This window comes from Eschrichtius robustus, chromosome 13, assembly GCF_028021215.1.
Source record: "Eschrichtius robustus isolate mEscRob2 chromosome 13, mEscRob2.pri, whole genome shotgun sequence".
Taxonomy (NCBI): Eukaryota; Metazoa; Chordata; class Mammalia; order Artiodactyla; family Eschrichtiidae; genus Eschrichtius; species Eschrichtius robustus.
In genome coordinates this window covers 49791759-49809974 of record NC_090836.1, presented here as the reverse complement: position 1 = coordinate 49809974, position 18216 = coordinate 49791759, and the positions used below count along the sequence as shown (strand labels likewise).

At 35.0% G+C, this 18216-nt stretch overlaps 1 protein-coding gene across 7 annotated transcripts in view; it reads right to left on the bottom strand.

Moving 5' to 3' along the window:
- SLC16A7 (solute carrier family 16 member 7) overlaps window positions 1-18216 on the bottom strand; it is a 174901-nt gene that overhangs the window by 12895 nt on the left and 143790 nt on the right. For all 7 annotated transcript variants that reach the window (XM_068559829.1, XM_068559832.1, XM_068559828.1 and 4 more), the window contains 2 exons: window positions 7046-7189; window positions 2639-3457 (listed from right to left, as the gene is read on the bottom strand). In XM_068559829.1, coding sequence (XP_068415930.1) covers window positions 2639-3457; window positions 7046-7189 — 963 coding nt within the window. The remainder of the gene's footprint in view (window positions 1-2638; window positions 3458-7045; window positions 7190-18216) is intronic.

The following is an 18216-nucleotide window of genomic DNA, read 5'->3' as shown; positions in this document are numbered from 1 at the left end:
CACTGCAGCACTATTTACAATAGCCAGGTCATGGAAGCAACCTAAATGCCCATCGACAGACGAATGGATAAAGAAGATGTGGTTCATATATACAAAGGAATATTACTCAGCCATAAAAAGGAACGAAACTGGGTCATTTGTTGAGATGTGATGTGGATGGATCTAGAGACTGTCATACAGAGTGAAGTAAGTCAGATAGAGAAAAACAAATGTCGTATATTAATGCATGTATGTGGAACCTAGAAAAATGGTACAGATGAACCGGTTTGCAGGGCAGAAGTTGAGACACAGACGTAGAGAACAAACGTATGGACACCAAGTGGGGAAAGCCGCGGGGGGGTGGGGATGGTGGTGTGATGAATTGGGCGATTGGGATTGACATGTATACACTGATGTGTATAAAATAGAAACGAATAAGAACCTGCTGTATAAAAAAATAAATAAAATAAAATTCAAAAAAAAAAAGAATTTCCATCATTCTGACTAGAATCTAGTTAGTGGCTTGGTATTAAATTTAGCTACTTGTGAAATTATTTACTTTAACAAAGTTCTCTGCTTTAATTAGGTAAATGTTAGAATGGACTTATTTGAGTTAATTTGAGTAAGTACGATATATACATAAAAAACAAAACAAAAATTGTGTAATTTAATTTTCATTCTAACTTTAGTCAAATATTCCTATTCATACAATGATTATTACATATCTAAATACAAAAACATTAGGTCTTTTGCCCCATCAGAATTATATCATCCCTTTGGATTGCCAAATCAACATACTTTCTAAATGTTTTGGGAATTTTTAGCATCATCAAGAAAGCAGATATGATTTCCAGAACTAAAGCTTCAGCTCTTTTTGAATGTAGCAGTGAAAGTTTGAGTTGAAAAAAATAAAAATAAAAATCATGCTCTCCCTGCCTTTCAGTGTTGTACTAACAAGACTAGTAGCAGTAGCAGCAACCGTATAAGAAGTAACTGCAACAACACCCATTCATTCGAAAGTATTTATTGAGTGCCTACTATATGCCAGACGCCATGCTAGTAGTGACTGAATGCTATAGAGGAAAAGCCAGTCTAAAAGTCAAGGAGTATCAGGGATAACAGGAGGCAGAAACAGGATTAAAAAAATGGCTACTCTTTTATGGCTATAGTCTGAGAGCTTCAACAATGAGCCCCAAATCAATTATTGCCACTGATCCCACTGGTGCAATAGTTTGGCAATATTAACACAATAAGCCCTCAAGGATACTGAAATTGATGTAATTATTATTAAAATAGGTCTCAGCCCAGGTAGAAATGGCCAAATCAGATTCATTCATTTCCATCGCACCCATCCATTGTGCCTATTGACCTGACTTGATATTTTTCATCCCACCATGGCTGGTGAAATAAATTTTTCTCTGTTGATAGCAAGAATTTTATTGGTAATGGATAGGCTTCTAAAACCCATTTGGTAAAACTAATTCTGTATGAAAAGATAGGCATATATTGGCCAAAATGAATAAGACCTACTGGCTTCATTCACTTTGAAAATTGTTTTGGTGCCCTGGCATACCTATAATGCGAGATATACCACCCAAAGCATCTGTACTAGATACCAGAGGACAGTCCTGGTAGACAGAAAAAGTCAACAACTATACCACTCATTCCTGACCAAATGAAAAAGCTAAAGGTAAATGTCAATGGTGCCTTAAGATTAACAATTTAAGCATGAATTTTCCCACTTTCAAAATGATTCCTTGATGTCATGTAGGAAGACTTTAAACACTGATTTTAAATACACACAAAAAATTTATGTTTAGCCCAGCAATTATTGTGACCATTAGGGGGCAGGCCAAGAGGTCTAGGTAAATACCTACATCTAGCATTAACTAAAGCAATGCTATACAGTGATTACTGAAAAAGACTGGCCAACAAAAAGTATTTAATATTTATAACATTGAAGTCTAAGACTAAACAAAGTCTTAACTTCACAAAGGAACTTATACATATGTCTTTACTCAGTATCCTTACTAGATAATTTAGCATAGAGATTTTTTATAGGCATCACTGACAGTATTTTAGATCTTAAAATCTAAAGGTAATTGTTATAAATATGGAATATAAGTATCTGATCAAGAAAATGACTTTGAATGAACTTCCCTTCATTCTTGCATTCCTATTCATATATTCCAATTAGTGAAATCATAAAAGTATTCCTTCCTTAAGCATGTAACAAATTCCATATTAATATAACCAATAAGAAAACAGATCTTGACCTTTTGAGAGCATTACTTCAAATTTTTGACTCATTTTAATAAAAAAGAAGAAAAATCTGTTTATCAATGATAAAATAAAGTGGAATTTTATTTTTAAAAACACAAAACAAGTTGATATAGGTAAAAACCTGAAAATTATGCTAATTATCAGTCTAATTTAAATTCTTAAGTTCATAACTCCAGGCTCTGAATGAAATTTTTGTCTAAAATAGACTAATTAGGAAATTTAAAAACCCATAGTAAAGGCTAAAATTAACACACCCACAGTCTTTTAGGCAATTAGTATCTATTATTACAAACCACATTTTACACTACAAAGAAAGTCTTGGCTAATGGATATGAATTTTATGCTTTTTGCTTTCCTTGATGAGAAATATTCTTACCAGCAAGAGGAGGACCAAGAAGGACGGGGCAACACTCCACAACTGTGACGAGACCCACAGCACTGGAAAATCTTTGAGCACCAACAAGGTCCATGAGACTTTCAAAGAGGATACTGCTAACACTCCCAAATCCAAGGCCAAAAAATACAGCATACACCACCAGGCTTGGGTAGTCCTCAGCCAACGGGCATAAGAGATGACACAATCCATTGAACAAAACCGCAAAACTGAAGAAGTACTGGATTCGGGGTCGGATTAATTTGGAGTTTGCAATGAATCCTACAGTAGGTCGGGCAAACATATCAACAAAAGCCATAACAGACAGCAAGAAAGCTGCAGAATATTCATCAATTCCTTTGTCTTTAGCATATGGAGCCAAGAATATAATGGGGGCAAAGAACCCCAGAAACATAATGACATTTCCAGATAAGTATATCAGAAATCCCCTATGCTTAAAAAGGGAGAAATCTAAATACTTATCAATTTTTGCCCATATTGATTTCTTCTTATGTTTTTCCTTCATGCCTGGATCAGTCGCTCTTACACCAACCTTATTTTTAGACTTCTTAGTAGTTAGTTTGGGTCCAACAGGTCTCATAAGGGACCCAGCCACACAGGAGTTCAACAATAAACCTCCCAAAATCAAGAAGCTTCCTTTCCAGCCATAAGTATTAAAGAGGTACTGATTGAAAGGAGCCAGTGTACTTAGGAAAACAGGACTTCCTGCCATTGCAAGGCCACTCGCCATAGGCCGTTTCTTATAGAAGTACTTGCCAAGGATTGTTAAGGCGGGCTGCAGGTTGAAGGCTAGACCTAAACCTAAAAAAAACAAAACAAAAGGAAGAAAAACACAAACACATTATGCCACTCACAAAAGAAATTACTCCTCAAAATGTACATTCAAGTGAAAATGGCAGAACTAAAAATGCAACAGCACGTAGTAATTTTTAATAATTATGTATTATCAATAGGATGGCACGTAAACAAAAAGGTTCTCATAACTGGGCACCTGAGATGCATGACAGGTTCATATTCCTTTCTTTTTAAAACACAAAAATAAAACCAAAAACTTCTACTTCTGTTGCAATAATCATAGAATAGGTTGAAACCGGGACAGAATTCATTCGTTCTTAGTTACAATCACTTAATTCCACAAACAAATTAACCTCTCTCTATATTTATATACACATATAGAGAATAAATATCTTCCTTGTGGGCAAGAGTGCGTTTAAAATGTGAATACTTTCTTTCAGAGTGGAATAGAGTGAACAGACTAAAAAAGTTGTCATTTATAAATAATCTTAGGTCTCCCAGAGATAGTTCTTTCAAAGCTATGCAAATGATAAAAAACAGTAATCAATTCATGCCATCGATTTCATGCTCTTCATCCCTCACATTTCACATTTCATGAGTACAGAGGTACATGCGTATTAACTAAAAAATAAGTAACTTTTGTTTTGCTTGAAACATATTCTCATTTCAGGGATTAAAGCTGATTGTTTATATAAGTCAAAAGTTTCTACTGTTTCTAGGGACACCTTGACTGTTGAGTATCGCCTTTGAGAAATGAATTACTTCTTATAGCTCGCCAAGGAACTATTTGGCAACAGAAACAAATAAGTTTGTTTAGAAAGTAAATACAATTGATTTACACAAACTGTTGATACCTCTCTTTCCCCTTTAGCCTGGGCATTATTCTGTATTATTTTAGGATCTATAGAAGTAAGAATTCTTCTGCAGTTACCAGTTTATGTAAATTGAGACAGTATTGCAAATTGGTTAAGTATTAAGATTCTGGAACACTGAGTTCTGAGTACAAATACTTACTGCAAACCTCTAATACAAATTAATACAAATAGTTGTATTAAATATTTGTAATAGGGTTTCTAAAAACTGACAAGAAGGAACCAAGAACATGCTTTGGAGAGTGACAGGGCAGTATGCTCCCTGATTCTACCTCAGCTATACTTGTGAGATATGCAGAATGAGTGTAATTAGATCCAACATTTAAATAATAAAACTATGGTCAGCAGCTTGTAAGTGGAAGAACCCAAATTAAAACCCAGGAATTGTGTTTCCAAGTTCAAATTTCTTTACCTTAAGCCATCCTCCCTCCCTGTGCCCCCATTCTGTCACCTGGAATTTTGCTTTCAGATGTTAATGCAAGTTCTCCTTAGGAGATTGTGGTCATCTATTTCCTGTCTGGCATGGTAAAAGGAACATGAGATTTGAAATCAAAAGATCTAAATCTGCCTCGACTACTTACCTATGTGTGCTACTGGGTAAATACTTAGTCTTCTTGAGTTCCAATTCCGTCAATAACAAAAAAGGGTTTTGCTAAAATCGAGTAAGGTCTAGAACTTTAAGGTGTTATATAATGATGTTGTGATTATTATTATATGCTAATATTTATTTAAAAGTGACAAAATGCTGGGTACTCTCTGTAAAGTACCATATATTCATTTTTTACATTAATCATGACAACAACTCCCAAAGGAAAGAGGTATTATTTTCCCATGTTAAAGACAGAGAGACTGAGGCATAAGGGGGTTTATTTATCCATGATCACACGGCTCATGTGTGCTGAGTCAGGTTTAAAAGCTACACCTGTCTGATTTCAGATACCAAGAAGTTTTGGCTGATAATGACTTAAGATAAATCCCTTATAGGTATATTTAATGGTTGACTAGAAGCACCAAAGCCTTTAAGACCCAAAGGAATGGAACTGAAGTTAGAATAACATAAAATGCTATTGATATTTGTGACACAGTAACATCAAAACCATCTTTTCCCTAATACATCTACTTGTGGGCCCAGCCTGAATTCTATGGCCAAATGACATATGGCTGACCCTTGAACAATGTGGGGTTTAGGAGGGCCCACTCTCTGCATAGCTAAAAATCTATGTATCATTTATAGCCAGCTCTCCTCAGGATTCAACCAACCATGGATCCATGGATCGTGTAGTGCAGTGGACCCCTGCAGTTCAAACCCATGTTGTTCAAGGTCACCTGTATGTAGTATTTCTGCACAAAGGAAAGGGCATTCACTCCACCATGACAATTCTTAGATATAAGAAGATTCTCATTTAAAATGTCAAAGGAGGGACTTCCCTGGTGATCCAGTGGTTAAGAATCCGCCTTCCAATGCAGGGGACGCAGGTTCGATCCCTGGTCGGGGAACTAAGATCCCACATGCCACAGGGCAACTAAGCTCGCAGGCCACAACTACTGAGCCCACATGCTTTGGAGCCCGAGCGCCACAACTAGAGAGCCTACGTGCCGCAACTACTGAGCCCGTGTGCTCTAGAGCCCGCATGACACAACTAGAGAGAAGCCCACGCGCCGTAATGAAGAGCCCGTGCACCACAATGAAAGATCCTGCATACCGCAACTAAGATCCGACGCAGCCAAATAAATAAATAAATATTTAAAAAAATGTCAAAGGTGTTTTACCATATCAGAAAAGAAGAGAGTTGTCCATAGGTTGTAAAGAGAAAGATTTTAACATCACTCTTACTGTAGGCTTTAATACATCTAATTTTTTAATCAAATAATACATTAATGCAAGGTTAGACTGATCTAAAGTCATAAAAAGAGAAATACATTTACCTTTTTATCTGTGGGCAAAAGGAAATGATTCAATTTCTTTACATGTTGAAGTCTAATTTTTCTTAAAATTTTGAGTGTAGATTTGTTTAATGCAATTTATTGCTGAGGCTAATAAAGATAGTGTTTTCCGAATGTACATATTCAGGTCAGCTAGTCTACAGACATGCATGAGAAACAACTATAATCAAGTGACAGGATGTCATTTTAAAATATTTGTCTTTAGTGGCAAATGTGCCTTTTAGAGCTTTTAAACAGAATCCTTTAGTAAGAAAAAGAAGGGATATCCATGCAGAGCTCTACCACTAATCAAAATACAGGCAACAACAATTCTATTGTTAAAGCTAATCAGTGAATCCAGGAAATATCTTTTTTGGCACCATTTTTAACCTAGTATGAGTGATAAGTCAGACACTAATAGTAATAAGTAATGAAAATTTTTTTTTTTAATGAAGCTATTTATATGCCAGAAAGTCTGTGTCCACAATACCATCTTCACTGTCTGAATATTAAATGTTGAAACAGTAAAAACAAACCAAAGAGGTTTTCTTTTTGACATTTATATCGTAACACATAACATGTCTGATAACTTGCTGTTTCCATTGCTTGAAATTTGATTGGCCAGCCTATAGCCAGTATTTTGATGTACCAAATGACAATACTTTAAGATAGCATCTGATATAAAAAAGAAATTCAAAGAAAACAATAAGAATGTTCTATTGCTCATGCTTCTGACAGAGCTTTGTAAACAACAGGAACTGTTAAGAAGAAAATAAGCTGAAAACAAAACTTGACTTACCACAAATGAATCCCATGGTGATGTAAAGCTCTACTACGCTGGTACTAAAAGAGGCTGTGACCATTCCCAAACAGCATAACAAACCTCCTACCATCACCACTGGCCGGCTACCGTATTTATTCACCAAAACACTACTTATGGGACCTGAGGTAGAGAGGACATTAAGAAATATTCAGTTGCTGGGTTATTATTTATTTATTTATTTATTATTTATAACATTTGTTAATTTTGAAATTTGAGAAAGCACATTTTAATGATTAAAGAAAAATATTAGTTCACATGGAATATCATGAAAACTTTTTAATACTTTCCAATCAATTTGACTGGTTATCTTTACCCATATATATACAAGCACATAAAATAATAAATTAGAATTGTTTAACATAGAGTTTGTTAGGACCATAATTATTCAACTTTTGATGGAAAAGTTTTTCAACAGGACATAGCTAAACTGCCTAAATATCCTAATAAATGCAGGTAAATTTATCTAACAAAAATCTAGGGATTATATAAATGACTTGTCTGTTAGAATTTTATTTTCTGGAATAATGTATGTTTGTGCACACACATATATATCCTTAATTGCAGCTGAAATTTTTTTTTTATTATACTCCACTGTGACTTTTCTTTAGTACTATATTTTTTTTATTATAAGACACCAACTGTTTACATACCTCATTATATTAGAGATGGGGATGTCTTACACTGATGGTCTCTTAACAATCCCTGTCCATCAGGGGGCAGTCATAGGTAGTATGTTGCTACCATGGCTTAGGTATGCTTGAATTTGGTTGTTATTTCTGTGGCTTGGTTAGACAATGGAAATTCCTCACATTTCAATCAGACCATTTAAGGACCATTTGAAAAAGGAATATGAATATGAATCCTGATTGTTGTTTGAAAAAGCTTCTGTTGATACATTCTGGTAAGGTCAAGAAAGTACCACCATCAAAATTTACAGAATGGGTGCAGCAGTTTAGATAGAACTGCCAGAGAAAATGGTGGCTCTCTCTATTAAGACAGGCTGCCTCACCAGCAAAGGGAAAAATCTTAATGTGGGAAACATGAACATCGAGCACTCTGACTCAAAAACTAATTTAGAAGAGCCAGATACTAAATAGGATGAAGTTTTAGGAATGCCTTATACAATGTATTTAACATACATTTCCTGATGTATGTGTATGTGTGTGTGTGCATATAAATATTCAGGAGTGATTAAAATGATTAAAATAATCTATGTTTATGTCTAAAAAAGCTCTTTTGGTAATTTATTAAGAAAGAGTTGGTGTGTCTTATTTTAACGTGCAGCATTTTTTTCTTTAGTGGTACTTCATAAAATAGTGGTGCAACTTAACAATTGAGGCTATCTTAGATTCATTGAAAGTGCATACCACTTTATAAGACCTGTCCAAGTGTAAATTGTTTGCTTTGACACTTCCTTCTTAACTTAAAATTATATTTCATCTGAAACTAGGGGCACTGCTTTGAGGAAAAAAATTACATTAGGTCAGAATTCTCAGTCCAATTTTTAGCCTAGAAAAAATTAAATAATTTTTAGTTAATACTAAAACTTAAAAATTTGCATTACATTTGAGAACTTCTACATGGATGGTATTTAAAACACATTGAGATTCAACTGTCAATACAACCTTATTCTTTCACACAACTATACTTGATATTTTTATTCTTTACCTATAAATATAAATACTCATGGCCAAATAGTCTTTAATATTACTCCACAATATCTTTTGAAAGGATATTGGTAATAACACATAATTTTAGAAAAAGAACTCAAAAACAAAATACCACATTTTGCATTTAACATCAAACAAAATAAACCTAAAAAGGGCCATATATAAGACAGCTCTATAAGAACAGCAGGGTTAGAGGCAAAAAATCAATGAAAATTGTACAAGGTGATGTGAAAAGAATAGAATTCTGTCCCTAATATGGTAAAACTCATCTGAAGAAATTATGTATATACATAATATATATTATTATATATAAAATATAGTTATTTATTATAACATATACATTGGTTTAGGAAATGAACATTTTAATTAAAAGCATGAAGTTAAATTCAAATAGCCTTTCTGAGAGGGGGAGAGTCAGAATCAATTGATTAGCTTGATTAATTACTGAATTTAGGTGTCGATTCCTTTTCTTAAAATTACTCAACCAATTCAGTTCAATTCAATTCAACTCAGATCAGTTCAGTGCAGTATTTCTTGAGCTCCTGATATAAAGCCAGTTGACAGACACCAAGGATAAAATAATAAAAGCACAACTATAATCCTCAATGCATTATGTTCTAGAGGAAAAAATAATCAACAAGTTATTTTAAGAACTGTGATGGATGCTTTGATAAATACTAGATTATCAGAATGAATTCAAACGCATTTATCGATACTTGGACTAATAACAACGATTTCTTCCCAGTATCAGTGATATTACATATTCCATTTTCTACGTGATGCCTGGATAACTAACAAATGGGCTGACTGATTACTATATTTTATAAATGTGTTTGCCTAAATAGTGTAAATTTAAATTTGAAAATAGTCTATGAATCATAACCTCATTTGCAATGTATGGGAAATAATTATAGCTATAGATTGGGATAACCACATCAAAGCTATGTCCCATTACTGTGACTGATTAAGAGTAGCCACATAAGAAAACATTTAGAGGTGTTGGCACTTTTTTTGAGCAAGCTTTGATAAATTCTACAGTGGTTTCAGTCAAGATGCAATGAGAGTTCTAATTTTAACAAGTAACTTTATTTTAAATTATATATCTTAGTTAAATGATATCCTGTAAGGGATATGTTTACATAATTATGTATAATCTTTTTCTAGCACAAAAAAGATATACTTAATAAGTGATTTATTTAGAAATAATCAACACTCCGTACCCCTTAATATTAAACGCTTATAAAATGTCATAAATTATTTCTACTTTGTAATAGTTGTGGAGGCACAATTAAAATTATGATACAGAATAAAATAAGCTTATTTTGTAAAGAATCTCTAAATGCTTAATATTAGCCCGAGGAGACATCTAACATTAGATGTAAAACACAACACCATCCGACATCTCTCTCCAACCTTAAAAGCAACTTGGTTTATTGTATTAACAAGAAAAATGAAGTTTCAAGTAAATAAATTCTCATCACACATGATTTTTATTAAACATGCACTAGCCTCACAGGTGTCCCTTGTTGAAGAATCTTAGGCCTAATTATATTCTGAACTCATTCATTCATTTATTTATTTATTAATTCAGTCATTCTGGAAGTTTTTACTCAGCATGTGTTTCTCCAGTAATCATGGTACTTAATCACTAGTTATGTCAAAAAAGAAAATCTGGGACTTCCCTGGTGGCTCAGTGGTTAAGAATCTGCCTGCCAATGCAGGGGACATGGGTTTGAGCCCTGGTACGGGAAGATCCCACATGCCACAGAGCAACTAAGTCCATGCGCCACAACTACTGAGCCTGCACTCTAGAGCCCACGAGCCACAACTACTGAGCCTGCGTGCCACAACTACTGAAGCCCACGCACCTAGAGCCCCTGCTCTGCAACAAGAGAAGCCACTGCAATGAGAAGTCCGCAAACCGCAATGAAGAGTAGCCCCCGCTCACCGCAACTAGAGAAAAGCCCACACACAGCAAGGAAGACCCAACGCAGCCAAAAATAAATAAATAAAATAAATAAATTTATTAAAAAGAAAAAGAAAATCTTCCACCTGCTGAGAGTTACATCTGAGCCCGTATCTTGGTAGAGCAAAAGTATTGCTCATCAAAATGCTTTGTTCTATTTGCTTGTCAAGCAGTTAAAAAAACAGTGTGCAAGAATAATAATGCCTTGTTTCCCAAAACATACACAAAAGTATCAGACTGTGTCTAAATAAGACTGATCTAGCCACTAATTTCTCCTGATGCAGCTTTCCAATCTATCTCAAAATCTTTAGTGTCATGTACAATGGCCACTTTCATGCTAGCTATGAAGTTGTAAAGGACGGGTTCATCAGAAAGCAATGTAAGGATCAAAATATTGTCCCTATTTTTCAGCTACTTCTTTGTCTCCTGATAGCTATTTCTGTCAGCTACTTCTGTCTTTTATGGTTGAGGCACCATAACACTTAGCAAAAGAATACTCATTCTGGCAAGGAAGCTTTTGTGGGTTCTTATAAATTACATTCTTAGAACTCCTGTTGCACTTAACAGTTAGTAACACACACATGAACAAAACGAAACACTTGCTGTCTATTTCATTTGTGTGAGACTTGTTCATATAATCTGTTCTAAGCTCTGTGAAGGTAATTGCCACATATACTATTATTATTCATCAACATCAACATTTATCGAGTTATTACTCTTTGTAGGAATCGTGCAGAGAATTCTACATGCATTATTGCATATGATTTTCATGGCCTAATTAACTAATTGCCTAATTAAAGCTATTAACAATTGATAAAACTGAGACATGCAAAGTGTTTGGATAACTTGTTCAAGGTCAACATCAATATACGTGCTAGGGTGTGGATATGAGCCCAGAGTCATCTGATTATAAAACTTGTGCTTTTAACTACTGTGCAGAAAACAGTTAACATAGCAGAGCTAGGACTGCCATCCTTAGACGGGCCTGCTTGCAAGGCTGGCTCTTGGCTGGCATCTGGGAACTTGGATTTCAGAAATGTTCCCACCATTCCCTAATGGATAAGAGTGGCTCACTATGCCTACACTGTCTTACAAACAATGTGGTTTATGCTGAACACCTGCTTTCCTTCTGGGAGTCTAGAATTTTGGTGTCTGCTGGACGGAGAATGTCTTTGTCATCAGCAAACCAATAGAAACCTTAAGCACTGAGTCTCTAATGAGCTTCCTGGTAGACATCACTTCACATGTGTTGTCACAACTAGCTGCTGAAGGAATTAAGCCCATCCTTTGTGATTCCATCAGGAGAGGACTGTTGAAAGTTTGTGCCTGGTTTCTTCCACACTTCATACAGCATGCTTTTCCCTTTGCTGATTCTTTCACTTTGTATCCTTTCATTTTAATAAACAATAGCCATGATTTTTTTTCCTGTCAATTTATTTTATTTTTTTTATTGGAGTATAATTGCTTTACAATGTGGTGTTAGTTTCTGCTGTACAATGAAGTGAATCAGCTATATGTATACCTATATCCCCTCCCTCTTGGACCTCCCTCCCACCCACCCCCTACCCCACCCATCTAGGTCACCACAGAGCACCGAGCTGAGCTCCCTGTGCTATACAGCAGGTTCCCACCAGCTATCTATTTTACACATGGTAGTGTATTTAAGTCAAACCTAATCTCCCAATTCGTCCCACCCTCCCCTTCCCCCACCGTGTCCACATGCCCCTTCTCTAAGTCTACGTCTCTATTCCTGCCCTGCAAATGGCTTCATCTGTACCATTTTTCTAGATTCCACATATATGTGTAAATATACGAAATTTGTTTTTCTCTTTCTGGCTTACTTCACACTGTATGACAGACTCTAGGTCTATCCACATCTCTACAAAGGACCCAGTTTTGTTCCTTTTTATGGCTGAGTAATAAAAAATAAATAAATAAACAATAGCCATGAAAAAGACATTGTTGAGTCCTGTGACTCTTTCTAGCCAATCATCAAACCTCGGAGTGGTCTTGGGGACTCTGAATAAAACTACTATACTATATCTCTCCTACTGCTAATTTTGAGTTTTGTATATATATATATATATTTGTTTGTTTTAACTAAATTATTTATTTTTGTCTGCGTTGGGTCTTCGTTGCTGCGCTCGGGCTTTTCTCTAGTTGTGGCGAGCAGGGGCTACTCTTCGTTGCGGTGCACAGGCTTCTCATTGCGGTGGCTTCTCTTTGTTGCAGAGCATGGGCTCTAGGTGCGTGGGCTTCAGTAGTTGTGGCTTGCAGGCTCTAGAGCGCGGGCTCAGTAGTTGTGGTGCATGGGCTTAGTGGCTCCGCGGCATGTAGGATCTTCCCGGACCAGGGCTCAAACCCTTGTCCCCTGCATTGGCAGCCAGATTCTTAACCACTGCACCACCAGGGAAGTCCTTGTATATATTGTTTTAAACAGATGACTTTTGTTACATATTTTTAAATATACGACATATATATATGAATATATGAACTGGTCTATTCTTTGGTATATTGTTATTCTGTTCTGTAAAGATGAACTCATAGTGCTTATTTTTATTTCTTTTGAATATTGCATGAGTACTTGATAAATGTGAGAAAATTTGAAGAGTATGTTATGTAATGAACATTTCATAAAATATATTTGATCAATCTAAAACCATGAACTGGGATTGACTATCAATTTGCGCTATATAAGATTTTTATGCATAGCATAAACACTAACAGAAGAAATGATAAACTGCTATAATTTGTTTTTCATTTGCTTTATTTCAAATTTGTATATGTGGTATCCTGTCAAGTCAAATGACAAAAAGCACTAGTGCAGGACTGGGACAAAGTTGTTTGCAATTACAGAAATTTATCTGTGTTTACTATGACAGTGTTTTTCTTACTAACAGAGGCTTTCTAAATTTGAAATATTTTTCAAAGAGATTTTTTGAATTAAAAAACTGTTCCTATTTTAATTTGGACAGAGGGTGGGATCCTCTTCATTCACCACTTGTTCATATGCCTGAGGTTTATCCCTGCACTGAAGCTGGGACTGAAAATCCACTGGGTTTCTCTCTCCATGTGCTCTTCTTTCATTTGGGGTCAGTGAAAAACATGAGGGGAGAGTCCCTGATAATTAGGAAGCAGCTATTGCATCTGCTTCTATAAAGGATGAAGATAAAAATGTTACACAGGCAAATCATCTTCAAGGAGCACGTTGCTCAGTGATAATTGTCCCAGTTTGATTGACTAGAGCTCAGCCAGTTCTACACAAGATGAATCTTTATGTCAGGTGAAGACACTATCGTATATTCACTCAACATTCAACGAGCATTTACGTGTATAAGATGGCACACAAAGGTTTTGAATGAATGGTTTGAGTTGTAGAAATCAAGAAAGGGGTTGATTAACATGCTAGCTGCAGTAGAGGGACAGAGGGTCCTGGAGCCTGAGGTGGTCTTCAAACTCACCTTTGTATTTGCTGTTCCCTTTGTTTGGAATGTTCTCCCCCCTTATACGTAAATGTTTTATTCTTCTCATAGCCAGATCTCTGCAGTTATATCATCTCCTCAGAGAGACTTCTCACCATTCCAGTAGATGAAACTACCGAACTTTAATGAGAGACTACAGGTAATTTAAAAAAACACTTTTACATCTAAAGCTCATTTCTCATATCTTTTATATTAAATATCTTTCTTTTTTCATGTATCTGAATGCTTGTTCCGCCATTGGCCTGGTTTTGAGAAAAGTTCTTGAATTTGACCTTAACGAAAAGATAGTTATTTTTGTGTTTCCTCATCCTTTCCTCTCTCTATATGGACTCCTCCCATTTCTACATTCATTCAACCACAGATTGCTGCAACCTGACATCATCACAGCTGTTTAGAAAGGAAGATGCTACTTGTATGGGGATGGGCTGGGGAAAGCGGCAAACTGACATCTTATCCAAATCTTTTAGTACAAATCAAAGGATTTGAAAGTGATCATTTTAATTTTCCATGCCCAAGGACAGAAATGCTAAGCACTTCCTTTGTGTTTATAGGTTACATTATTCTCAACCAGAAAGACATTCTCACTTAAGGCTGGCACAATGGCTACATAATAATAAAAATAACACTTCTTGAGGACAAGGCATGTGTCTAAGGTCTTTATATATAAAATCACATTTAATCCTTACAACCCCTCTAAAAATTGCTACCATTACTTCATTCCCATTTTTTATATAAGGAAACTGAGGTGCAAAGTAGCAGTTTTTAAGGATTGCTCAAGCACTGTGCTGTAATTGCCTATGCCAGCTATGTACACTCCTGTAAAGTGTCATTTTTATTTTTTATTTTCCTGGGAGGAATGATTAAATCTTTTTTACATGTATAAAGCTCATTCTTTAAAATAAAAATTTACATTTAATACCACATTTCACAAATTTTATTCTTCACATTCCTTACTCTTTGGAATAATATTTAGGAATACAGAAAAAATAAGACTGTATTGCAGTAACTGCCGGTTACCTACCCAAGGGTCATGCCCTCTTTCTTCTTCCTAACTGAATCCTGATTTGGCTTCATACCTCTGTGAGACCCCAGGTCTAACATTTGGGAAGTGAATCACAAGTACTATAAGACAGTAATGATAGGTCCATTCCCATTACCAAATGCTGGTTTGAACATGAGCGTTTAGTATTTAACATCTACTAAATACCTTCTTTTCCTCTAAAGCTTGAAAGTTTACTTAGTTTCAAAGAATTACCTCAGTGTGATCTAACTGTAGAACATTTAAAGTGATTCTGACATGTTTCCAATTTTTTATACTTAATTAAATGTTGGAATAGTTTAATCTCAATAGGATTTTGAAATATGAATATGTAATTCAGAATGTATCTTCAAAATATATATATATATATGTATATATTTTCATTAGCCAGTCAGGAAAATACAATTTGTAAATTCAAGATTCATATCTGTCTTAGGCAACTAATAAGCAATATGGCCATTTCCAAAGGATGCTAAAATACATTTCTGCTCATGGATATTTTTCCCTCATAACTCTTATTGTGCATAGGATATTGTGTAAAGTCCTATGACATTTTATATTTTTTCCCTCCCTCTATTCTTCAAAATTAGTTTTAAATAACACTGCCATAATGCATTCTATGAGCCCATCTGTCTAATGTAATCCCTAACCTTTTAATTGCTATACTACTTTGTTCCTATCCCTTTTAAAAGATAGTATTGATATTCTACTTTGTGGTATATTTATTTGCATATTTGTATTAATCACTAGAATTTCAGCTCTTGGAGGGCAGGGGTGTAATATTACTCAGTTATAATTTATTTAGTCATAGGATAAATATATTTCACATAGTAGATAGTAATTTTTAAATTTAATTTAATTAGATTAAACTGTTTTCTAAGTTCATCTAGGATTTTCATATGATGCCACCATCACCACATTGGTATGATATCAGGATTTATCATAGCAGACAAGATTTAAAAGGGGATATTTAATCTATATCCTTTCTCTTTTTACCTAAATCATACAGGAAACAAAAATACAGCACATACGCCAGGTTAAAATAAAGGTCATTTTAGAGATGTGTGTATGATCTCCATTCATCTTAAGTCTTCTCTTCAAAAGTGCCTTGGTTTATGAGTAATGACCAGTTTTAAGCAATCAAAATTCCTAACTAAAGGTATGAGACCCATCTGCTCCAACAGCCCTGCCACTATCTACTACAGTATTTGTGTATACAGTGTAGAAACAGGTGTATTTGTGTGTGGGTGTGTGTGCTGTCAATCCAAGGGACATAGTACCAAAAGAAAGTGCTCCAAGTATTCTTTGTGCACATTTTATATAAGTTCTAGCATGCTATAAAGTTCCATGGAGTAATAACAGTTAGTATTCTCTACTTATTCCAGAGTATAAATAGTCATCATCAGAGAATTCATAACTGATATTTAAATGAGTCCTCCCTTGGCTAACACTCCTTGTTATTGATTGTGCTTCCATTTTCTCCTACTCCCCCTTTTGGGAGAACATTGATTCCTTCCAGGAATCTGCTTTTTACTGTGCAGCCATGTGCTCAGAGAATTAAACTCTGTATTGAGGTGGGAGTCATTCCTGATTTACTAAGACAGCCAATCATGGCAATCTCATTCCCTTCTCCACTGACTGTGTTAGGGCTGGGTTTAGGACACAGTTCTGGCCAATAAGTGGAAATCTATTAGCAATTTCTGGGAACAGTTTTCCTTTGCTTAAAAAGAGTTACCAAGCAATCCCTAAATGTTGTCCCATTTGCATAAGTTGCCTTGAACCACAACAGCCGTCCTGTGAACAGAAAGAGAGCTGGCCTGAAGAAAAAGCTGAAACACAGAAGCTAACAGTTCCAAGAGCATCACAGTGGACTTGGAACCCGAATGATGCTGTTCTATGGTTACCCTATATTTAAAATTCTTATTAAATGAGGTAATGTGTTTAGTTAGTGTGGAAGGCTATTGAGTATTTACCTTGAAAGCATCCCAGCAGATAAACCTGTAGTAAAATAGATGATTTTTCCTTAAATATTGTGGTATAATGAAGGATAGATTTGGAAATACCAAGAATAGTTAGAACAAAAATGTTTGGTTCAATCACATGTCCAACTGAGAAGCTGTTATTCAATTTTACTTTGAAGAATTGGGTATTTTGTTTGATAGCTTGTTTTACAGGTTTCCTGAAATAAGTGGCATGCAAATTTATTGCATTACACACATCCATAAATTAAATGAGAGTTTTAAGTTGACAAGGGTTTATTGGTGTTCTGAACTTCATGGAGATTTAAATACAATATGACATTGTCTTTGTGTTTGGCTTATATTTAACCTCTTTATACAAACTATCTTCACACACACACACAGACACACACTCTCACACACACTTAATTCACAATACAATTTTTTAGAAGGTCAAGAATGGTCTTTGAAGTCTCATTATTTATAATTAATTGTGGGACATATACTTTCTAATCTATGTAACTTTTCTGTTAATCCAGAAGACAATATTATCCAAAAAAGCTACATTAAGACATTTTATATCTTTTGGCACCATCTAGAACCTCTATGGGCGGATCCAGCTATATTAGTGTTCACAAAGCAAGTGTAAATGAATGAATGAAAAAACCCCATTTTAAACAAATAAACTGTGTATGTTCTGAATGAGGACTCAACAAGCTCCAGAAAATACCATATGCTACTTGTAGCAACAACACCTGCAGTGAAGACACGCAGAAAGAGAATTAACTGGATATATGAGACGCAAGCACTGGTTTTCAGAAGCAAACATCACAATACTCCAGGAAAAGAGAAAGGCATTTGTAGTATATTTTGATTTTAAAAAGATTTTTAAAAATCCTATACAGAATGTAGGAAATAATATAAAAAACAAAGGAGTAACTGTAAACATCTAGAAATATGAGTTTAGATTGAGAAGTATATTAATCATTTGATACAGAAAAGGGAGAAGTTAGACAAATACAAAATAAGTTT